This window comes from Lagopus leucura, unplaced genomic scaffold, assembly GCF_019238085.1.
Source record: "Lagopus leucura isolate 7727_CA_CO unplaced genomic scaffold, USGS_WTPT01 Super-Scaffold_100012, whole genome shotgun sequence".
Classification (NCBI taxonomy): domain Eukaryota; kingdom Metazoa; phylum Chordata; class Aves; order Galliformes; family Phasianidae; genus Lagopus; species Lagopus leucura.
Genome location: NW_024962267.1, coordinates 19,850,681 through 19,874,349, shown reverse-complemented (window position 1 = coordinate 19,874,349; position 23,669 = coordinate 19,850,681). Strand labels below are relative to the sequence as shown.

Below are 23,669 nucleotides of genomic sequence, written 5' to 3'. Positions count from 1 at the left end.
TGGAGAGGGGTGGCCTTTCACTGCAGTTTATAATCAGTCAAGAAGAAATATTACAGCCCCTGCATGTGCTACCATGATGCCTGACTACAGATCCTGCCCTCGTGACCAAGAGACATGACTACAGAGTCCTCCCTTTGGAGAAGCTCTTGCTCATGGTGAGGTCATCGTCCCTGGAGGTGTTCAAGAACCATGGCGATGTGGCACTGAGGGATGTGGTCAGTGGGCATGGTGGGGGTGGGCTGGTGGTTGGATTGGGTGATCCTTTTCCAACCTTCATGGCTTTATGACTCTATGACACCCATAACATCAATGCTAACGGATCAGAAGACCTTTCCTACTCATTCATCATGAGGGTCACATCTGGAGGTCAAAGGCAACCCTACTTTTCATTCTTGAACATCTTGAAGGACTTTTTAGCTCAGACAATAACTGTGTATTTATAATCTAAATATCCTATGCATCGCAGTAACAGCGTACTGGCAGTATATCCCACGAGTGATGGACAAATCCCTGCCAGTGATGTTTCTGTCCTAATTGTAACCAGAGAGCAAACTAGATTTTCATTCTTCATGGCAAAGACTGAAAAAAAAAAAAAAAGCCAAGATGCACAGTCCCTTCCTAAAGGACTGCAGATGGGGGACACATGCACAGAGTGCAGAGAAAGGGACAAGGCTGAAAAGACTTGTTTTCCAGAAGAGAGATACATTGGAGTAATCCATAATAAGCTGCAAGCATTGCAGAAAATTATAAGTACCTGGAGAGCAATGCAGAACACAAAGATGCAACAGCGATCCTTTGATCCTTTAATATCATTGCTATGAGATAGTACAACACATACTGGACAGAGTTATATTAGGTGTCTGAGACAGTCCTCCTGATGAGCTGCAATATGTCAGAACGTTACTGACTGAGCACCCATTCAGCACCTGACGAACTCATCCAATGGCCAGATGGCTGTAAAGGAGAAGGAGATTTTAAGGAAAGACTCACTTCATCACAGAATAGTTTTTCCTGAAAAAGAGAAGGAAATTGCATCAGGTTTGCTTTTCACATGTTGCATCCTAGCAGGGGTTGCATTTAGCAGGGGGTCGAAACTAGATGATCATTGTGGTCCTTTTCAACCCAAGCCATTCTATGATTCATTCCATGATCCTTGAATCTTGATATTCCTCATTCTCCAATCTCATCCAAGAAAAGGAGGCGGGGGAGAAAAGTCATAGCTCAAAATTTGCTTGCTTAGCAGAATTAACCAAACAGCCCAGGAAAAAAGGATATTCAACTTTACTGAATTGCTTATTATTTATCATCACAATCATATAATGAGGAATCTGTTTTGCATACGCAAAACACCACGTGTCCAAAAAAGTCATTTTAATGTCATTTAAAGTCACATTAATTACTAATTAGCGTTTTAAAAAAAAGAGAGAGAGAGAGAGAGAGAGATAAACCCAGGCTCTGGGGTTTAGAAAAAGCATAAGCAACATAGTGGATACAAACCAACTCAGATTGGAGAGTCTCAAAAGCAGAGGTGGTTGAGGTTATAAGCAGGTGTATGGTCTTCTGAGAAATGCATTTGAATTAAACATGCACAAAGGAATCTGAGATCTGTTTTTCTAAGAGGACACATGAGTGCCTGCACTGTATCTGCATCATGTTTGTAACCATGGCAATGTGAAAATTCTCTGGAAGTCAATTCTACAGGTCAGATTGGTGCCAGAAACAAATGTTCACACATGTGGTAGTGACAAAGGGTCAGAACATATGAGGGCATGCTGTCTTCTCTCCTACCGCCTGTCATAAATGCCAGGTAACACCCAGAGCTCTGCAATCACAGGCTCCAAGGCAAAAGGAATACAATGGCTGCCTGTCATTAGGAGGTAAATGGGCTCTAGCTTTTGCTCTCAGAGCTGATCGGGATGTGGAGCTCATGCATTACACAAAAGATTCCCTTCTGCAGGGATTTCCCTTCCCTCTGATGGCTTTGTAATAACACGGGGGATAAAAGCTTCTAGTTCTGTGCCCCAGTAGAGCTATGCATGCTGCTGCACTGCTGCTTTTCTGGAAGTAGGAGAAACAAGGATCCAGTTCGCTCTGAGACTGGGAGCCTGGATTTCTTGGGTATGAGTGGAAGAGGCCCAATATTACCAGTCATTCTTTCACTGAAAGAGCCCTAACAGCCAAGGATGACAGTCTATTGACTTTGGCTTCTGCCAGGCCAACTGCCACCATCACATTCCAGCCAGCTATGTCACATGAGAACTCAGCCAGAGGATCATTTTAAGAAGATGCAGAAAACTCCAGGAAGAAATCACAGCCCTTTGTCTTTGTGCAGAAGGAATCCCGCTGTATGTTAAAACAAACAAAACACTTTCCCTGTGTGGTTAACGACAGCAAGAGAACTCTTCACAACCCACACATCTAATGCAAGCAATGACATGCTTTATTTTTCTGCTCAAGGAAACCAAGCACTGCTGGTGACTGCAGATATAAGGCACAGATTGGACTGCACCTTGCACTAAAGGCTCATGGCTGGCAGAGCTAGATGTGTGCTATATCTAATCAGCGACCTTAACACTTGTTGCAGGCTCAGGTTGTTAAGCTGCAATAGCTTTGCACAGCAGCTGGCTCTCCTGCTGTCACTTGCTCATGTGCCTGAGTTATTTGTTGGAGAGGCCAGTCCACAGCACGACAAGTAATATTCACAGCCTCCCCAGTTCCAGAGATGCACTAAGAAATTAATCCAGAAAATCTGATTAGCACTTGTCAATGAAATAAGCTCTTTAGTCATTGGTGTGGTTCTTTCATATGCAATTTGATAACTCCTGGCTGGCAGCAGCAGGTCGGTAGGTCTGAACACTGCAGACCTGAAAACATCCTTTATAGAACAGTTGCATTGATTTTTTTTCCTCTTGAATATTTGGCACATTCAAATAAATAGAAACAGAGAGACAGAAAGCACCTGTGAGACCATTCAGCCTAGCTTCCTGCGTACAATCTGACACAGGATTCTCCTGAAACAATTCCTGTAGCCAAAAAGAAGAGACGATGTACTTCAGAAAATGATAACTCCAGCTTGAAACGTTCTTTCAGCAGCTTGCCTTAGCAATTCTTGCAGCGGTCAGTTACCCACACCATTGCATAAAAAAGAATCACATTTCATTTCTTACCTGAACTTGTCTAGCTTTGCCTGTCAACAGCAGGTTTATTGAGCAAGAGATGAAAGCCTTCTATTATTAAATCCATTTCCCCAGCCTCCTCCAAAATATTCTCATCTGAGAGAACACACCAGATGAGCTACTGCTATCTCAAAGCACAGCACGTATTTCCTGTGACCTAGCAAACATGGCCATCATAGATGGGCTTGCAATATTGCCTGCCATGTTCACAGTTACTGAAACACAAGGAAAAAAAAAGTCATGAATAACTTCCCTTGACCTCAAACACGTGAAATAATTTTGATATGTGTTGGACGCAGAGCGTGTGCCAGAACGCCACTGCATATCATTGAGGAAGTCCAAAAGCATTCAGAAAAGATCCCTCTAAGAGGAATAAAACCAGCACCTTTGCAGGCTCACGGCTAAACCAAAATAGCATACGGATTTAATGAAAGCATTTTTACAAAGACCTGACTTAACAAAATGACTGTGTTTTCCTTTCATGTCTATTTTCTATGAGAGTAGGGGCACGTCTCCTTCAGCACACGCAGATTTGCCACAGATACGTTTATGAATAACATGCTGTTGGTGAGTCACCACTGCTAAATAACATCTAAAACTGTTGTTTCAAAGGCAGAGGGCCTGAATTGAGCTCCACACATGCAGCATTCCATTCTGTAGTCAGTTTCTACAGGGACAAACACCTGCTAGTGAGTGTGTGAAACCCTTTTGATTGCACAGACATAGTGCCCAATAATTCCTCTCCCTTTTCCAACTATTTTAAATCACCTTAGCATGCCCGAGCATGACATTCATTCTCTACTGCTAAAATGCTTTCAAAGACACTTGCCTTTTTTTTCACTCCATTAAATGGTCGGTAACACACCAGCAGAAATGAGAGCTTCTCCCACACAGAGCTTCAGAAGTGGGTCAGCTAAAGTGGTTTCTGTAGGTTAAGCTTTGCGAGCTTCACTGAATCTTGTGTACCTTTCACTATTATTCCATTACCTGAGCTCCAAACACCTCCATCACAGCTTTTCTACAACAAACACTCGCCCTGGGCAAACTGCTTCTCTGTTCTTTTGGATACCTTACTACTAATTTTTTTTCTTCTTTTTTTTCTGAACTATGCAGCCTCAAGGCCCTGTTAAGTTAGTTTCAGCTCAAAGACATTTGAAGCTGGGAACAAGCTGTAGGTGGGAAGATAGTACTGGCACAAAGATGGCAGGTGACTTGCTCATCTCTATCTGTGTTAATGCCCTGTTCAAGCTCCCACTGCCAAGTGACACACCATGATTTCCCCCATAAGCAAGCCTCCGGTGCAATGGCTTTTAACATGCTCCCAGTCAAGAAGTATGTTCCCAAAGGAGTCTTTTATCCTGAGCAGTCTCCTTCCCACTCTGCCTCAAAACCTGCAAACTTAGCGTGCATAAAGTCTTCACTTGGAGCTGTACTCCAAGTGTACTGTTTTGTGGATGCCCCATCCCTGGAAGCATTCAAGGCCAGGCTGGATGTGGCTCTGGGCAGCCTGGTCTGGTGGTTGGTGACCCTGCTCATGGCAGGGGGTTTGAAACTAGATGATCATTGTGGTCCTTTTCAACTCAGGCCATTCTGTGATTATATGATACTCACCTAAATTGCATTATTCGATCTTGCCAGGGCTAACACGATCAGGTTTATTCCAGTCACCGTTGATGCGGCCTCTTCCCCTGGATGAGAAGGCTTCAGAAACAAAAATGGAAAGAACATAGTGCATGAGTGCTGCATGCTGTCAAGCAAGTTTCTTCAGCATTCTGCACATCAAGGCAACCGTAAGTTGGCACACAAGTACAGGTTATGAAAACACAAATCCATCAATTCTGAAAACGGCTGCAAGCTTATAGCTTCAGCATTGCCCTGTCTTGCAGCCCCATGCCTTCACCACTTTCTCAGTGAGAAGCACCCTTCCACAGTAACAGAAGCTGGATGTGACCTGAGCAAACAGCTGGCCTTTCGTATTTTCCTCTTTCTCAGACAGATGACCTCCACATGGCCAATGCAAATGGCAAACCAACCTGTGCCAGGAGTGTCCAGCATGGCAGAAAGGGCTTACCTTCAGAGCGACTGCTGCCTCGCTTGCTTGGGCCCGTCATCAGCATATGCATCATCTGTAAATTAAAGCAGTTTCTTCAAAAAGAAATTGGTACCCAATACCTTACCTGACCTTTAGTGCAGATACAGCCAAGAGAACAGGACTCAGAGAGCCAAATTAGTTTGTTCTAGCTACACAGGGCATCTCTTTGACTCATCAAAATACTGTTTTTAAAGCTCTTTATATTCTTTTTGTATAGGTTCCTATTGCAGTAGTATGACCTCAACCTCAATCACAGCTCCTCTCCTACCCAAATACCACCAGCACTACATCAACATCATTCACAGTGAGCCAACCTGAGATCCCTTTAACTGAGTTTCAACCCACAGACCAAGAGCTGCAGTGCAGCCCTGTTCAGAAAGACTTTCTTTTTCATGTGCAATAATTCTCCTTAGCATTTATTCCTTATTAAATTTGTAGGAAATACATCCCCCAGCAGGAATATTGGCAGCAGCACTGAATTTTAAGTGACGGTTAAAGAAGACTTGCAGGAAGAGCTCTGCTTATATAAGCAAGTGTTTATAGTTAGTGCCCAATTAAATGAGAGTTACGCTTAACACAGAGGACAGACTGAACATGCAAAACTGCTGTACATATTTCAGTACTTCACACACTGTCTTCCTGCTCTGCAAATCAAGAATTCCTGTGGTGCATTTACTATCTCCATCTGAGAAGAGATTCTGAACAAAAGCTGGCAGTTCAAATAAAGAGAACATGATATGGAATCCTTCGCCACGTGCAGCTTCCAAAACCGAAAATGCTGCCCACAGATCCTCTGCCACCTTGCCTGTGAAACTAGCTTCGCTCCTTGAATATAATCCTCAAGCACAGTATTCATTGCAGGCCTGTGTTGTAAGTGCAGGCATACAATTTCAAGAATAAGTTCAAGGAAAAATTGGATACTGGTACAATCTGAAAGCAGCTAGCAAGGATTTACTGATTGGGTCAGCATTTAATCATATCTTAGAAACTGGATGAGAGCTCAAAAGTAAAGATGAGTGGATCATCAATCTCAGAGGAGCAAACTCTCTTCACCTATACTATGATTACATGCTCAGCTGAGGGATTTGATAACAGAGCCAGAATTTGTTTCTGTCTGTAAGATGTGCCAATCACTATTTTCCAGGCACAGGCATGGTGTATATTTCAATGGAGAAAGAGTGTCACGTTTGGTGGATGTGCCAGACTGTCACAGAGATTCACGCTCCATTCAGGCATCCATCGAGCAAGGTGAAGCCTCTCACAGGAAGGAACGTGAAGTTGGATTTCAAATGACAAACAGCTTTATGCTGTAAACTTCCAGTTGCCTCTAAATAGATGTCAGAAGCTTCCACATCACAGAAAGCACAGAACAAGGAGGTTACCAGACATCTGAGTAAGAACAGGATAAAGACTCCTTGGCACATGCCACCATTGGGATGGAGTGCCCTCTGGCAACGTGACAGCACACAGAAAAAATACTCAGGACTTAAATGACTGTTACACTTTGGGTGGGACACAATGATAAACTATGGGCAAATTCCATGCTCCCTCACGCCTCAGTTTTTCCACTGTCAACGTGGGAACACTGCTAAGTGATATGACATGTGAAAGTCCTTGAATTGCTGCTTCAGAGTGTCAAAGCCAGTTGTAAAGATTCACTTGACACTTAAATACCTGACTTCTCCTTGAAAGAGGATAAGCAGAATTTTTATGTTCCCAGGTAGCAAAAAAGCAGTTTTTCACTTCCTTACCTCCTCACTGCTCATCGATTCAGAGCTGAATGTGCTCTGATGGCATCGCACAATAACATTCACAATCTGCTCACTGGAGACTTCCACAACACTTTTGCAGACTGCAGTTGGCTGTAACAGATAAAAATAGAGTGAATCTGGTGGAACAAAGCTACAGTGCAAAGCACTCCACAGGAGTTTAAGTGGGAAATCTTCACAGGGGGTTATTAATCAAATTCCAAGAAGACAAAATTGAAGCGACATGCCTAACAAATTCTGGCAGCCAGGTCAATATATTCTAGCGGTGTATAACTTCACACAGTTTATTGATCCATAATTGCATGTTACCTGCATGAAGCTTTGAACCTGCTAGTGTTAGGAAAAATGTTCTCCCAAACCTTTTCATGGCTGTAGCATCACCTATCACGAACAGAAAATCTACCCAGGGCGATGCTGATGGCAGCTCCACCTCTAGAAGGTGAACAACCATTAAAGAAGCTGTCTCTCTGATTTTACACAAACTCTGGCAGAGCCTGCACCCAAGCATGGAAATCTGACATCCTCACATCTTTCATGCTGCATTGCACCAACAAGAAGAGAAACAAGACGTGTCTTCTCAATCACCCAACTGTCGTGCCTAAGGTGGGGCCACCTCCCTTTACATTCAATCTTTATGAATATGTTCAACATACACATCAAGATGAACCAATTCCAGGCCTTCACTCAAATTTAATCTAATCTAAAACAGGTAGATCTAATCAGGTGCCCTCTGATTGGGATTTGAGGGAGCTATGGGATAGTGTCCATTTAGGACGCAGTAATAACTTCACAGCCACCAATCCCTCTGATTTGGAAGAAAACTTAAGAACATTCATCAGTTTTGTGTTGTTCCTTCTATGCACACAAAAGCCACTCAACTCAGGAGTAGCAATACCCAAAGAGACATCTGCCTCTCTCTCTGGTGCATAAACTGCCTCCAATGGCTGGTAGCATAACTCATTCTCTACCAGAAAAGCCTTTGTTCCACCTTTTCAGTGCCTTCCCAAAATCCTTCCTCTTCCCTAAACTCTGTGCCCAGGAAGAATAGGTGAACTTGGCAGTCATTCACAGAGGAAAAGAGTCAAGAATTCGGAGAGTAAAAGAACTGTGGTTAGTCGCCAAACCCTTCCTTGTTGCAACCTTCCAAACAGCATAACATCCCTACCTCACATCAACATGCCTTACCACATGCTGCAGCACAAAGCTGTGAGGATGCTGCACACCATCCTATACAGACTGCCAACTCTGTTCTCATCTCCTTGTTCCTGACTTCTTGCCTACATGCATGGTAGAAAATAAATCAGGTCAAGTACCAGTTTTACCATCCTCTAACTTGTAAAAGCAGCTATGCTTTCCTTCCAGGATTTGTTCGCACAGCACACAGACGCTTTTATCTCATGCCATTCTAAGGCAAGCATCCTCTTGTTTCAGCTCAGAGCAGCTCATGTATTCCTCACTGGTCAGAAATAAGAGTTTCTCAACATAGCCCCTTCCCATGTAATATCCACTCTATTCTGCAGGTTGTATTTGAGCTTTTTTTTTCTGAGAGCCAATCAGTAGTGTTTCAACCTGTCCAGAGATCACTCTGCACTGAGGGGAGTTTCCCACTTACACCAGAGGCACTTACCACAAAAGGCCCTACTTTGAAGCCACATGTAAATGGATCTCTTCCTGAAGCTTTTGTGCATTCTGTTTCACGAATACTGAGCTGCAGCTCTAGTCTATAATCATTGCTGTTCCACATGTCAACCTGGTAAGAGAAAGGCCAAATCAAGCAGAGCCTGGAAAGCAAATCACAAAACTGCAGAACATTGAGTTGGTGCAGCTTGTAGAGTCACTATTTGTCAGCTCCATATGCAGAGTGCTCGCCCAGAGGGCAGATGTTCAGTTGCACTGAATACCTCCATCAGATGGAATCCACATTATTTTATGCCCAAAGCAAAACAGTCAGCTGGAGGTATTTGAGAAACACCAGCTCTTTTCTAAATTAATTTTTGTGCTAAATCTTTATCCATCTTTATCCATCTTTATCCATCGAAGTCTTCTATTCTAGGGATGGTCAATTTGAGCTCCAAACATGCTTTTGATTAAAACTGCACGTACAAAGAATATTTAAAGCCATAGCTTTGTACAGTGCCTCAGACCACACTCTTCCAAGATGCATCAGAGAACTCCAACTAAATTTGCATTTCCAAGATTAGGAAAAAAAAAAAAAACACACAAAAAACAAACCACCAAACAGTTTTCCAAGTCAGCAAAGCATATTTAAGGTAAAGGATCTGTGTTGTCTGTGCACTCACATGTCTAACGTGGCTCCTGACAACACCATACAGGTTTGGCCCCCAAGACTGAGAATTGATCCTTGCAATAGAAGCATTGAGAGCCTCTTCTGTGACAGGGAGTTCATAATCGTACACTGGAAACCCTGAGGCAGACACACAGTTCCATTAGAACTCACTGTTTTTCTCAACTAAGCCATATGAAAAAGGACTGAAAAATTCTGAACAGCTTACCTGAACATGAGAAAACGCTCAGAGTGAGGACAAAAATCAAGCTCCTCATAGTGTGCCTCTCAAAATCCTCTCGCGTTTTCCCCATCTAAGCAAGAGTGTCCACTGCATATTCCTGTCTTTATATGCAGGCAGCCTTGATACTACATCTGACCTTCCTGCGTTCAAGCTCTGCTACAAACATTGCACTTTAAACAGAATTGATCTGAGAGTAAATATTTGTTGTCAGCTTTTCTCCATTTAGCAGTAGTTCTCTGATAAGAGATGGACTGCAGTATTTTTCCTTAGCACTGTGGTTAAAAAGAAGCGCTAGATACCTGATAGCTCCACAGGCAGTGGCAGATGTAGTCATTTTTTTCACTTTTAGCCATGAGTTTTAGCCTGAAAGCGGGTGAGACAACACTTTCCTTAGTCCATTACCAACACTTTTGTGTCCGAGGCACAACAGAAAGGACTTTGGAACTGGAACCCCCTGATTTCCTAGGAACAGAATGGGAATCCACGCACCAGGACACGGCTGATGCCATGACCCATCAGGACTAAGCACTGAACACATCCTCCAGTCACAAGGCACAGAGCAGACTCCAGGCCCATTCACCTTATAAGCCCTTTGCTAATTAGCACACACCTGAAGAAGTCCCACATTGCCCTGACCTCTTTTGCCAAACCAGAGCCCAGCTAACCAAGCAAGTGCCTGAGACCACTTGGTTTCCCCCATCAGATCCTCCAAATGCTCAGCACTCACTCTCTGCACATAGATGAATGGGATTTTTGAAAAATCACAAAGTTTCTTCAGTGTGGAAAGCTTTGTAAAGAATCACAGGGACAGGGCAGACTTGACACCTTAGCATTTAGCTAACTAATGCCGAGCTGCAAGTTGTTCTCTGTATCCTGTCCAACACAAGGCATTCAGCACTTGCTGGTCTCACTTTCCAAGTGCAGGCAACATATCTAATGGCTCTACCAGACATTCTGTCCTCCACTGCCAACACCAATGAGAAGACTGGAAAAGGCTGCTTTGGGAGCCCCACATGGGGCACCAAGAATTGTTCTTCCTAGTGGGGTTCAGGCCCAATGCACATAGTCAATAAGAAGATTCAGAATCCATGCAAAGCCTCTATTTTAATTCTGAGTGGAGTCAGGCGCTTGGCGATCCTTCACAAAGCAAGCACACCCCAAACAAAAGTGCAGTTATTTATATAGTGCTGTTTACAGAACAATTTCCCTTTTCTAATCGCTTCCTCTACTGCAACTTTGCTGCATGTGTTTATTATGGGGCTCAAAGATTCTAGATTTGGGATGAGGTTGCTGCTGTCTCATTTTAGCCTCACCTCAATACTGATGAGTGCATTTTTTAATACGCAGTCAGGCCTTAATGAACATCACTTATAGGGCCATTCCTCATCCTCCCTTGTTTGCTTTTTTGCTCGATTTTCCCCATATTTGTGATTGATTGCTTATACTTTCTTGACTACAGGTTGCCCCTTTGAGACTACTGTGTCTACTTGCTTGTCCTTGGTGGACTACATTAGGATTAAGGTAGCCTTCAGCATCCTATCAATACTCAGCAATGCCAATATCACACCTCCCTGCCATTCCTCATTGCTGCATTCATAACTTGTGCTGTAGTGGTGGCTACATATTCTTATTTTGAGGAAAAACCTCCAAGTACTTGCAGTCAAAAAAGGAAAGCTACTTCCATCTTTATTCAAAGCAAGTCATGTTCCAAGCAATGCTGAAAGAACAAGCAATTCATCTCCTCCTCAGTCTGGGCTTTGCACTCCAAAAGTGATAAATAACGATGTTGCAAAGCTAAGCCAAGCAAAGTCATCAGAAGAGTTCCTCCTGTCCCTGGCTCTCACCAGGGATATCTTCCAGATGAGCCAAATGCAGTTCACAGCTGTGACAGTTCAACAGTGCTCATAATCCAACACCAGCTCTTACTTCAGAGCGTTGCCACAGTTTATTCATCTTTCCTGGATGAAGGACACAGTTGTCAGGAGCTCCTTCCTTCTCACAAGAGGCCAGATTGCAGGATGGCAGACAACTGGAAGGCTGCATGCTGGAGGGATGGGTGGATTCTGGTAGGCAGCACTAATACTGAAAGTACTTTTGGACAAAGACTCGTAAAGGCCATGTAGTTGTAAGACATGATAATAAACAGCTGCCCACGTGTGGGCCTTGAATGTCACTGAATTCAAAAGTCATGCTACAAACAAGGAAAGGGCTCATGTGGCACTTGCTAAAAGTGCACATGAAAACAGAGACCGTGTAGAAAAAAAAGCCATGCCTGCGTGGGGGGGGGGGGGGAGGGGGATAAGCAGAGAGTGTAAAAAGGGAAGCTTATCAGAGCCACGTTACAGGGTAGTGCCACACTAGACGTGTGTGCCATCCCACCCAAGCTGTGATGTGAGTGCATCTTCCAAAATGAAGTTGATTTGTTTGCCAGCCAACTTAAATTTCAGCATTGGGAACATGATCAAAATACTGACTGAAACTTCATCAGAAGTCAGAGCCTCCTCTGTACATTCATTCTCCTTGTTCACTGAAGCTACAGAGATTCCCTCCAAGCTCTTGGACACACTCATCTGTAGCAAAGCCTGCCCTTCTTCTTTTTCAGATCTCCTTAACTGCTCTCTGTGCCATAGGAAGGCCAATAATATTCCTCCCCCTACAGCCAGGACAAGGCACCACAATGCTGAAGATTTAAACTGAGCTGGAGATTCAAGATTCTTAAGAGAGCCTGCTGTGTCCTGTCCAACTGGGCAGAGAGTGTTGAAAACAAAGTGGGCAGGGGGGTTGAAAACAAGCTGGACATATCTCCAGAGGGTAGAGATCAGTGGATGATCAGGATGATGGGATTGAGTGCACTCTCAGAAAGTTTGCAGATGACACCAAGCTGGGAGTAATTGCTGTTCTGCCAGAAGGTAGAAAGGCCGAACAGAAGGACCTGGATAAACTGGACTGTGGGATGAGGTCAGCTGTGTAAGTTTCAACAAGACCAAGTGCCAGGTCCTGCACTTTGGTCACAACAACACCAGGCAACGCTACAGGCTTGCCAAGCACCTTAGGGCAGGGAGATACATCCAACTTAGCGCACACTGAAAACAGTTACGCACCAGTTAAGAAAAGAGAACATCAGAGTTATTAAACTTCTCCTACATGACTGTTTTCAGACCACTTTCACTCCCAGCTGTTCCCAGACTACTGGGAGAACAATCATTCCGAAATTCTGATTATTGCAATATACATTTTCATTAAAAATGTAAATTGTGCAGCGCTGCTACATCTGTACTCTTGAAAACAGTCCAAACACCATATCAGCCACCCAGAAACTACTCCCCATGGCTTGTTTCCTGGCAGATAAAAGTTAATGATGTCTCTCGAGGTAAAAGAAAAGCTGGCTATTTGCATTTTTTTTTTTCCTTTCCTAGCTCTGGCACTGGCAAAATCAAAAGGCTCCCTAAAAGTTCTTCTCTGTGGTTAACTTGTTTCTTATTATGCAGAAGCCTATTTGCTGTATTGACTATAGGCGACAGCAACAGGAAAAAGTCTTCCAGATTTTGCTCAAACTAACAAAGACTTTGAGACCTGAGCCATCGTTCACAGACACCAACAGAGACTCAACTTCAACTCCCTTTGGATCTTGTTTGCCCCTGGAGAAACTAGGAGGCAATGGTACACCAGTGCACAGTCCATGGGTTGTCAGAAGTTATTCAGCTCTTGCCCACGTGGGTCAGCTGGGATGGAGGAGAACAAGTCTTTCTTTTTTCCAATTTCTCTAATTGCCCACATACCCTCCTGAAATGGTACCCTATGCCACGCTGGCTGCATTTCTCAGTGCCATTCTCAGCTTTCTCTTAAAGCACTAGCAAGACTGAAAGATTTGATGGCCAAAAGGACAGTGAAGTGAAAACAAATGAACATAGTGACACCTCAGCTTCCCACACCCATAGTGGGAACGGAAAGGACGGAAACAGATCCATCTTGTATGTTCAGATTTTGTACTCTGGAAGTTTCGTGTTTTGCAATATCTGCTGTAGTTCCAGGGAACTCACTGAGCTGTTCTATCTTAGGACTGAAAGCTGTAGGAAACTGAGCTCATCACAACAATTTACAAAGATTAAATTCAATGAGCGTGTAGAGGCAGTGCCCAAACCCCTTTGCACTGTAATCCTAAGGTGCACCATCCATGCTGGTCTAAGAAATGCAGCCTAAACCTGCGTGGTTCTTACTGTCGTTGCTGTGGACTTTGAGAGTGAAGCAATAGAAAGCACACATTGCAGCAAACAAAATCTCAACACTGCACACTGGGTGGCTGCTCTTAAACATCACAGCCTGCAGCAGAACTTCAGAGGTCTCTCTTCGTTCCCTTGAGCCTTTGAAACATTAAATATTTATATTTCCTGTTTCTGCCAGCTCAGCAGTAATAGTTCTTATGGGGTCACTGGTAAAATGCTGTAGTTGATGCAAGACAAACTTTACCTCCAGCCTCAAAGACCATTACCTGGAAAGCCAAAGAAAGAGAGATACATCTTCCTGGTTTTTGTTTTGTTTTTTACATTTTGCTGACCATACTGATAATTTTCAAGGCTTTTTTCCTTATCCCAAACATTGTACATAAGCGTTCACCTGCAAATATCTGCCCATCAGTTCATCATCAGCTTCCAGCACAGCTGAGCAAATATTTCCAAGTGAATTCTGTGTTTCATCACTTGCAAGCTCTTCTAGGTGCATGACTATCTCATCAAGTTTATTTTAATGTGCAGCACGCTGTTCCAAATCACATCTTACTATACTGGGTCTGTCTGAGATAGAGTTGGTGTTCTTCACTGCAGCCCACATGGTACTGTGTGTTAGTGCATTAAGTTTTGCAGTTTCACTTGAGCACAAATGCTAGGGCTTACTAAACAAGCTGTCACAGCAATTGTTTCATCCCATGTAGGGGGGGGAGACTGAAGTTTGCTTGCACTGGTCCTGTGCTGTTGTGTCCATTGAATGTATTCTCAGAAGACAACCTGCTGTTGTTGCAGCGGCTGTCCCAGCTGAATCCTGGACTCTCAGGAGAACCTTGATTTGCTGTTAATCCCTGCTCTCTCTCTTAACACTCCTCAAAAAAACCCACAACCAAACGACCAACAATATAAAAAACACCAAGCCAACCCCCTCCTCTTTCTTTTCTGGAGAAGTTTAACCAGCAAGGAAGTCTACTGGGCACTGTGGCATCCATCCATCCATGCAAAGCCCACAGACCTCTTTCAGCCACATCCATCTCCTTTCTGCAAGGCAGCAGGGAGCCAGGCGGGCTCCTTCCTTCCTTCCCCTCCTGTCTCTGAAGGAGATCCCCACTCCTCCCAGTCCTCAGCTGGGGGCCATGGCTGAAGGGAGCCAAGCTCAAGGCTTGAGTTGTCCAAGGATTCATTGCCACAAAGGAAAGGCACGCACACACACAAGGTGGAGAAGCAGGAATAGGTATCCCAAGCATTTTGTTCTTTCAGACTTCATCTCGATGTTACATTCACCATTTCACAAAGGAATTATTCACTATGAGTCCTGGCATGTATCCTGCAGGTTTTATAAATTAAAGTTATGTACAGAAAGCATATTTTTCACATCCTAGATATGCAAACATCACACAAGAAATAATTTCTAGAAAGTAAATCGATGTTAATTATTTATAATGTGATTCTACATACCACAGAGTACTATGAAGGTCTTGCTGAGTTCTTCCTAATCCTTTTTACAGGAAAATACTGAAATTTCCATATATATAAAAATCAGGAACACTACTGTTTGTAATGCTCTATACCCCGGGACAAAGCAGGCTGTACAGTACCATCAGGAAAGGTCAAGCAGCAAGAAAATAATTAGTAACCATTCTGTCAAGGCCTCATCAGTTTTCCCTGGAAAACGATTGCTTTTACAGAAAAAAACAGAGCAGCTTCTGCAAACAATGAAGCAGGATGATCTGGAGTGTTTTCTGGTATGTAAGAAAAAGGGGTCAGATTTAAAGGTCTACCTGCAGAATGCATGCGTGTACTGGCCTCTTTGATCAGCTTGCTGTACCTCAGTCAGCTGCATCTCAGAGGTAGAAACATTCCCCCAAAACATCCATGCTTTGTATCCTTCTGTTGCCCTGTTGTGCTTTTTAGCCAGGCAGTAAATGGTTCTCTTTGCACTAGATGGGTTGATTTGCCATAGGAAATGTTCTGCTTCCAGAGAAATTCTCTCTCCACCTATCTGTATATGTCCTGCCTTCATATATTCTGCCTGATGCCCCTCAAACCAGCTGTATGCCATGGTAAAGCACATGGACTAAAGGTGCCATAGTGAGATAAGGAAAACTAAGTCTTCAGAATCAAACGTACTGGGTGATTGCTCCTAGATGCTGGAGATGAAGATGGATACATATTGCGAGGTAAATGAGGGGCATTTGGAGTGGTTTCCCTACAGCTGGTAATGCGCCCAGTTATATCACACAGATGCCACACAAATCAGCTGCTATTTCAGAAAGAAAACAGCAAGAGCAGCCAGAGCATAGCAAGTATAACAAAATTTGAAGCTACCAACAACCTCTTTGCAACTTGAAATCCACAATGCAAACATCTGCAAACAGATGCTTGAAAGAAAAAACAAATTACAATGCTCCAATCCCACCCATAGAAACAAGTAAGGATTATACATGAGGCATTTCCAAAGTATTTCTGTATGAATTACATCCTTTTCACGCAGGATTGTAACAGTTGATTTTCTGCATTGCTAGCTACACAGTTACAGGTAGAAGAGGGATGTTCATCTGCAGTCCAAGGTAAGGTTGTTGGACCTGAGATGCCAGCATTACAGACTTCAGCAGATAGGCTGTACATGAAAAGATGGCTACTACATGAAGGAGAGGAAAGGGAGATTTATTAAGACAAGCAATTAGTCGCTAAAGGAAACCCATGAATAGATTCCTTCAAGTGAAATTCAAAAGCAGAGTGACTACAGCAGCAGCAGTACGCTTGGAAATAAGAGCGAATTTTAACAGAAGCTGATAAGAACTGTCTTCTGTCACTGAGTTTCTGGGAATGCAAGGGAAAACGAGCTTGAGTAATGCAGGAGTTCTGACAGGAGAGAAACAGTCTTAACGTTTTACCATCGTCATCCAACAAGGTGAAGGGGTTGTCTTGTTAAAAACAGAACTGAGACACTGACACTCTGGTGAGTTGGTGACTGTTTGCGTGGTGGTTTCTGTCAGCTTTGAGATTCTTGGTGAATTGGAACCTGTGTGAGCAAAAGACAAATTTTAGAGTTGAGATCGTAGGTTTGCTTTCACCCTCATTTCATCCACTTGGAACCTTGGATGTCTTGCAAAAACACTTTGAATCAATGAACTCTCTGCATCACCTAACATCATAGAATCATTTGATGGAAGGCACCCCTAAAGGCCACCTGGTCCAGCTCTCCTGCAATGAATAGAAACACCCACAGCTCCATCAGGTGCTCAGAGCCCCATCCAGCCTGACCTTGGCCGTCTCCAGGGACAGGGCATCCAGCAGCTCTCTGAGCAACCTGTGCCAGTGCCTCACTTGTTATGTCTTTGCAGATGCTCACATCCAGGATGTCACGTAGACATTTTAGTGGGCATGAGCTGGAAAGGGACTCCATCTTTTCAAGACACTGACTAGTAACAACCAGAGATCACTCTCATTAGCTCTGACATAAACAGGTTGGAAGGGCCTCCACAGAGACCGGTTCTGTCCACCATTCTGAAGACAAGACTAAATATACCTAAAACACTGTAGGCAGCTTTTAGCCAAACTGGGTTTCCAAAGCTCCCAAAGCAGACTGCTTCATGGCATCACAAGTGCTACTGCTCAAAAACATCTCCTGTCACTTAACTTAGAAATGCCCCGCTGTGAATTAAGCCTGTTGTGTGTATGAAGAATGTATGGTTTCCTTCCTCCTGAAACTTTGATCTGAGCTAGCCCAGTTTTAAGCAGGGTTTTGATCAAAGTGTTCCTTCCAACCACAACTATCCTATGATACTACAGCAGCTGAAGATAACGGTCATCTTCTCAGTTCTTTCCTAGGCTAATTAATTCCCTCCTTTCTAGATTATGCTGTTAAGACTTCCAGTCACTCATCACTCTTTCAAACACTCTCCCAGCCACTCTATCATCATCCTTGAAGCTTAGTGCTAGCCCTGGATGTCGTATGTATCTAATGTCCCAAACTGCAGTTAACTTTGATCTGACCTGGTGCTGTTTGAGCAGCTTGGATGAGATGATCACCAAAAGTCTGCTATTCTACAACCAAGAAAGCAGAATAACTACTCTAAACCTCCCCAAAAATTGTTAGAAACCATGGAAGAAAATTATGTTTTTAATTGATTAATTCTAGTTGGACTTCCAAAAGCACATTAGTTTAATGTCACAGATAAATCATTCAAGTCAGAGAATGGATTTAAAGAGAGCTTACCCTGCTCAGATAGCTGCTTTTCAGTCACATTCATTTGATTTTGCTGGAAATCTCTTTTAGGAGGCCTTTCAAATCAGAGAGCTTAAGAATTAAAAAAACAAGTCAGTCTAATTCATTCCAGCAGATGACTGCAGCTCAGGTTGGTAGAAAGTGAACAGGAAAAGCAAGCAGTTTTAATTACCTTTAAACAACATAGAACAAACATGCCCGAGAAAATGCCATACAACATCAGCAACAACGAGCATAAAACCCCTCATCTGAACTCCTGCTTACCTGGCTACCCTGCAGGTGCCAGCCACTAGTTAGATAGCAGTAACTGACTGCTCTTCGTATTCAGTAGTCACACCATGGCAGCAAATGAAGCACTGTTAATATTGCTTTTCACACAAAAGTAATGCTAATAAGTAATATGAGATACAAGCAACTGCCTTGCAAAATATTATCTCAAATACAATAATACTTGAAAAGACTCTTCCAATTACAGTTTTCAGCTATTCAGTTAATGCAGTGAGCCCTAATACATATGTAATTTAGTTATTTAACAAGCAGGCATCAAGCAGCTAAAAGCTCCAAACTATCTCCCATCTCCTTTTGCTCCTCCAAAGCAGAGATGGCTGATAAGTGTATTTTTGTGGACCCCAAATTGTTGTGTTTTTTTTAATATCCCTTTCCTTTAACACCTGCAATATAAATTTGCAGAGATGCCAAGCCAAGGAATAGTTTCTAGCACCACAATTCAGGGAGAGTAAGATCTTATTCCTTTGGGAAGTCATTGGGATGTTTCATGGGAAAAAAAAAAACCACTTTGGAGAAAACATTCTCACACACGCAGCTGCCTTCAAATTCTACAGCAATGCAGATGCACTGTCAGAGAAACAACAGCATAAAGGCCATCTTGAACAGCCCCAGAAGTGGTATTCATTAGATAACCCTGACCAAGGCCTTTGGCAGAGATCCCTGCTGCAATCTGGCCTAGAGGCTGAACTTGATACAAGATGTATTTGAGAAGGATGTATTCTGTGTAATGCTGCTTCTTCCCATCAGTGTTTCAAGGGTCATATAAACAGCTGAATGCTGCAGTTTTGTGGGTAGTTGGCTTTACTGCTTCCCATCCAATCAAAGGTACTGCAGAACACTTCTCCAACGCTATGTAAGCATCTTTCTACTTCATTCTCCAGCACAATATGAAGCTACATACAGAATCAAGGGTGCAGAGGAGCAGGTTAAAAAAGCACCATGAAAATGGGATCCTGGTGGTAGCAACAAAGACAACAAATGATTCATTTTCCAAGTGAGCCACTATCTGCTTTATCAGACACAGGCACATCCCCCAGAGCAGAATGAAAAACAAGTACCTTTGCATCCAGTTGTCTGAATCGATGCACCATCCTGAGAACAGAAAGAGACACAGAAGAGAGGGCTGAATCCAGATACTAAAGAAGTCTTGGCTAACCACCCCATCTACTCCTCACTGGACAAAAAGTGTTTACCTACCCTTAGTAAGCTTTTACTGCAAATTATTTTACTACATTACTACTACTAAATTACTACATACAAATTATTCTTAACGCTGCACTTTTACATCTTTCTCGTCAAGACTCTTCAAATTTAAAACATGACCTGTTGTTTTTAACACGTTATCCAGTGCTGAGTCTTTCTGTGTAGACTTAACATGTTCATAAATGGCAATATCCACAGCAGGGATAGAGTATGGAAGGCTCTGTTTTTTCCCCATCTATTCTTATCAGCTCTTCTCTTACATTTGATTTGGAGAAATTCTGAAGCTCTTGGAAGCTGGCTACAAAATTAAGCCATCACACATAGCAGGTAATGTTTTCTAGCTGTTTTCTAGCTTTATCATTCCCCTTATACTATTAGTCTGAAAATGCTGGGATTGATCCCAAAGATAATCAGTGCATCACAATTTGGTAGTCTAAGCATTTTACCAACCAGCCCAATCAACTATTTCTGAAGCCAACGTGCAGCAACTAATAGAGAGGAAAAAAAAAAAGAAGAAAAAGAAAAAGAAATAAAAAAGAATCATCTTATTAAAAAAACCACAAGGCAGCTTTATACTGGGTTTATTTATCGAGTTCATCCTGGGTTTATCATATACACAATAGTTTGTAAAAATGTAGAGCTGCTGAAAACTTGGGATCACTAAAAATGCTCAACAGAACATTAACGGAATGAAGACAAAGAAGGCCAGACATACTCTTCTGAGGTATCGCTGGCTTTGGTATTGATTTTGACCAGGTAATTTTCCTTCATAACAGCTTCCCATGACAGAATTTCATTGTCTTCATTTTTTGAGCCTGGGGAATGTATGTAAAAAAACAAAAATACAGAGAAAACATCAGATTCGGTCCATTTGTGTCCCTACTGACGAGATGCACAAAGACTGGCTTAGTGCTTGCTATTACCTTCCCTGCATAGAGAACATTCACAGCCCTGCTTCCACCTGAGAACGTTCTGATCAACATGACCCTAATGCATTATAGTGCATGCTCCTGGCAATCATAATTGGTTAAAAACAGCAACAGCAACAAAAACAAACAAAAGTCTCTCTGATTTTTTTTTGAGTCTTTGTTTGTGCTTTGTGAAACTGCAGCCATTCCACCAGGCATAGGAAAGTTCCTACGTGGGTGTCACCTTTCTCTTTGTATTCACTGCTTCTGCATTTTCCTATAGTGGATTGTTAAGAAAACATCTGTTAGGACTGTGTATAACCTACCATTCAATTCAAACATTTCAAAATGCTGTAATACTGACTTCTCTTAAAAAGCATCTCCTGCTGATGCTGTAAATTAAACAATGACAAAGAGCAAGACAAACTTGGAGGCATCAAAGTCCTCTAGGATAATATTTCTGCACTTTATCTTGTTCCAACTGGATTAGCCCAAACCATATGGGTCCTAATAACGACAAAATTCAGCTAAGTTTTCCCCTTCAAAAGCCAGCATAAGGCCTGTACATCAATTACAGACACCCTTATCTGTTTGCAACTCCAGACCAACTGCAGCTCTCTAAAGAAGCACCAAGGTTGATGTAACCTCAGGAGCAATTAATTCAGTCACAGAGGTGTGCAGCCAAGAGCCAACAAATGATTTCAGCCCTGATTCCTCTACACAGTGCAAGTCAATTCAGTGCTTTCTCTGTGAAGTTCTCAGTTCCCATCAACATGTCAACTAAAGTGACATTCTGGCTTTAATTAATTCTTATATTTGCTGTCACTACAAGATGCACAACTGTGCATCATCTGTGCAGAAATATCTGTTAAACAACCTTCCCAGAAAGGGAAGTGGACAGCCAAGACCATTTTAGTCAGCACTAAGGAATTTTATAGCCCTAAGATATATAGCCTTTGTCCTAATGAAGTAACAAATCTTGCCTGTGCTGCACGGCAAAAGTCAGGATGCTGATGGAGGGAAATAAGTCTGTCAATTAGCTCAACTTATCTCTCCTCTGCTTCTAAATGGCACTTAATAATTGAAGACATTCCACTAGTTGGGGGAAAAAAGCTTGTTAAAAAAATTCATATCTGTGCTCTCTGATAAAGGAAATAAGGGGATTGCTAGGGGACTAAACCATTCCTCTGCTTTTGAGGTGGTTTGTCCACTTGCCAGAGGGCCAGGAAAGTCTCTGTAGTTCATTCAATCACATGCTAGCAGATGGAAGAGCCCATGAAGAAAACAGCTGTCAGGCTGCCCTTGCAGCTAATAGCTGTATCAGCTGGTAGGTAGAAAGGGAAAAAGAAATTCCAGGATGCAGAGTGGTAATCAGAGACTAAGGCCACCTCCTGTACAAGTTACCTCAACATTTAGAGCATACCAAGCCAGGCATCAGTGCACTTGGGAACGGTGCAGGAGGAATGCCCTACCAGAAGCTGATCAGAAAAAGTTTATTTTAATTTCTTTGTGCAGAACATGCAGATGACTTTCAGCAGCTGCAGCCTCTGAATGAATTTATTCAGTGCTCTAATACACACACACACACACACACACAAACAACTTTTGAAGCTAGCAAGTATCACAAGCAGTCCTAAAAGGATACAAATAATTCGAAGACTTAATTGATCTTAACTGATGCACATTAAGTAATTCCGCCCCAGAAGACAGGAAAGCACTGGATAACTGCACAGTACTCAAGTGGAGCAGGTATCATGGTAGAACTCAAAAGCTCTCTAACCAGACCAAACCCAAAGCTATGGAGGGACAGTGATTAAGAATCACAACAAAAGCAACATTTTTGAAACCTCCTGTTAGAATTTTAGCATGTTAGCAGTATAATTTCCCATATCCTAAACAGAGCACAACTTTGGGCTGAATGAAGATCAGAGTTGAGAAGAAACTGAGGCTTTGATTTGTATCTTGTCAAAAAGATCTCCAGTGGCTTTGCATTTGATGGAGAACACAAATGAGCTGCTCTCCGTTACCACTCCATCTACCTCCTTGAGGTTCTACAGTGCCCTTGAGTATGTCCTGCCCAAAGTATGTGGCTTAAACACAGCACATCATGAAAGAATTGCAACACATCTGCCCCTGAGCTGACTTTCAAGGAGGAAGAAACCGTCCTACTCACAACAAATAGATGGCTCTTTACTTTCATTCTTACAGCAGCATTTAAAACATTTCCTCATCACCATGAATATGTAGGCAAAGATGACAAAAGGGAAGGGGATGGTCAAGCGACTGCAGTACTCCTGGACCAAGAAGTAACGCTGGAACTTCCACACCTGGTCATTGTTCTCTTGCACTGATCCAACAGTGTAACTGACAGGCAAAGGAGGAGAAAGCACAGGTATCATTAGCTATTCAGCAAGGAACTCAATCAGAGGCAAGTTACAATATTTCTCTTTATCGTACTAGGACGTGTTTTTGTAAGGTCATCCTGGAGCCAGTCATTTTCCCTGGTTACAAGTTTGTGTAATCCTTTGTTGTGTCGGCGTCCCACATTCCATTTTTCTCTCTGATATGATGTGAGAGTGGAGAGCATGTATCAGAAAAGTTTATGAGGTTAGCATCATTTTCATGCAATCCTTCGTTGTGTAATCCTTCAAACGTATGGAACTAAGACAGTAGAGGAGGAAAAAAAAAAAAGATAAAGTAAAAAATAAACTCAAAAATTAGAAAAAGGGAGAAAATACTCCATGTGTTTTCACTATCTTAGCTCTAGGCAATTTTCTTTCAGTCTAAACACATGAAACACATGAGAACAGAATGCTTCACTACAAGATACTATATCTCATTAATTCACCAGCTAACATTTCTAAGCAAAAAAAGAAACCCCAAAAATAGGTCACTTAAAAAAAAAAAAAAAGCTATTGAAGTTTTTGTTAGAGATATTAGGGTTTTTGGCATGGATCAGACCTACTGTACTCAAGTACTGCATGATCCCAACACAGCCAAAGCCATGAGAGCAAACAATTCACAGAGTGCCTGAACTTCTATTGCTGTCATTAAATGTTAAGTGGGTGTTTTCAGAATGCCTGTGTTGAGATCTTCATGGACCCTTCCACGAGATAATGTAGGACCTTAACTGGCAAGAAAATTATCTGTTGTTTTACATCATAAGAGCAATCCCAAATTTCCAAACTATCAGTCGTGTTAGACCAAATGGATGACTTATTACAGCAATCTTTTTATGATAATAAAGATGTGGT

At 42.5% G+C, this 23,669-nt stretch overlaps 2 protein-coding genes across 8 annotated transcripts in view; both read right to left on the bottom strand.

Moving 5' to 3' along the window:
• Nucleotides 1-790: 790 nt before the first annotated feature.
• Nucleotides 791-9,692, bottom strand: SPP2 (secreted phosphoprotein 2). Of its 3 annotated transcripts, none has more exons than XM_042874893.1 (7): nucleotides 9,551-9,691; nucleotides 9,338-9,462; nucleotides 8,665-8,787; nucleotides 7,020-7,130; nucleotides 5,248-5,302; nucleotides 4,788-4,877; nucleotides 791-1,011 (listed from the first exon to the last, which is right to left on the bottom strand). In XM_042874893.1, the coding sequence occupies exons 1-6, from the start codon at nucleotides 9,633-9,635 to the stop codon at nucleotides 4,798-4,800; spliced, it is 579 nt and encodes a 192-aa protein (XP_042730827.1). In that variant the 5' UTR covers nucleotides 9,636-9,691; the 3' UTR covers nucleotides 791-1,011; nucleotides 4,788-4,797. The 3 variants fall into 3 exon arrangements, with proteins under 3 accessions (XP_042730827.1, XP_042730826.1, XP_042730828.1); XM_042874892.1 differs by having other exon boundaries at nucleotides 791-954; XM_042874894.1 differs by lacking the exon at nucleotides 791-1,011 and adding an exon at nucleotides 2,423-2,727 and having other exon boundaries at nucleotides 9,551-9,692.
• Nucleotides 9,693-16,282: 6,590 nt separating this feature from the next.
• TRPM8 (transient receptor potential cation channel subfamily M member 8) overlaps nucleotides 16,283-23,669 on the bottom strand; it is a 30,090-nt gene continuing 22,703 nt past the window's right edge. For 3 of the 5 annotated variants that reach the window (XM_042874668.1, XM_042874669.1, XM_042874672.1), the window contains 5 exons: nucleotides 22,589-22,779; nucleotides 20,223-20,322; nucleotides 19,363-19,396; nucleotides 18,008-18,088; nucleotides 16,283-16,810 (listed from right to left, as the gene is read on the bottom strand). In XM_042874668.1, the coding sequence (XP_042730602.1) occupies nucleotides 18,038-18,088; nucleotides 19,363-19,396; nucleotides 20,223-20,322; nucleotides 22,589-22,779 (376 nt within the window). In that variant the 3' untranslated portion in view covers nucleotides 16,283-16,810; nucleotides 18,008-18,037. The other 2 variants (XM_042874670.1, XM_042874671.1) reach the window with 2 other exon arrangements.

Bases quoted from the DNA above. Each gene is read 5' to 3' on its own strand.
- SPP2 (XM_042874894.1), bottom strand. From the start codon at position 9,635: ATGGGGAAAACGCGAGAGGATTTTGAGAGGCACACTATGAGGAGCTTG. The intron at 9,463-9,550 runs GTAAGCTGTTCA...TGTCTGCCTCAG, and splicing joins GAGCGTTTTCTCATGTTCAG to GGTTTCCAGTGTACGATTAT. The intron at 5,303-7,019 runs GTAAGGAAGTGA...TTTAATTTACAG, and splicing joins AATCGATGAGCAGTGAGGAG to ATGATGCATATGCTGATGAC.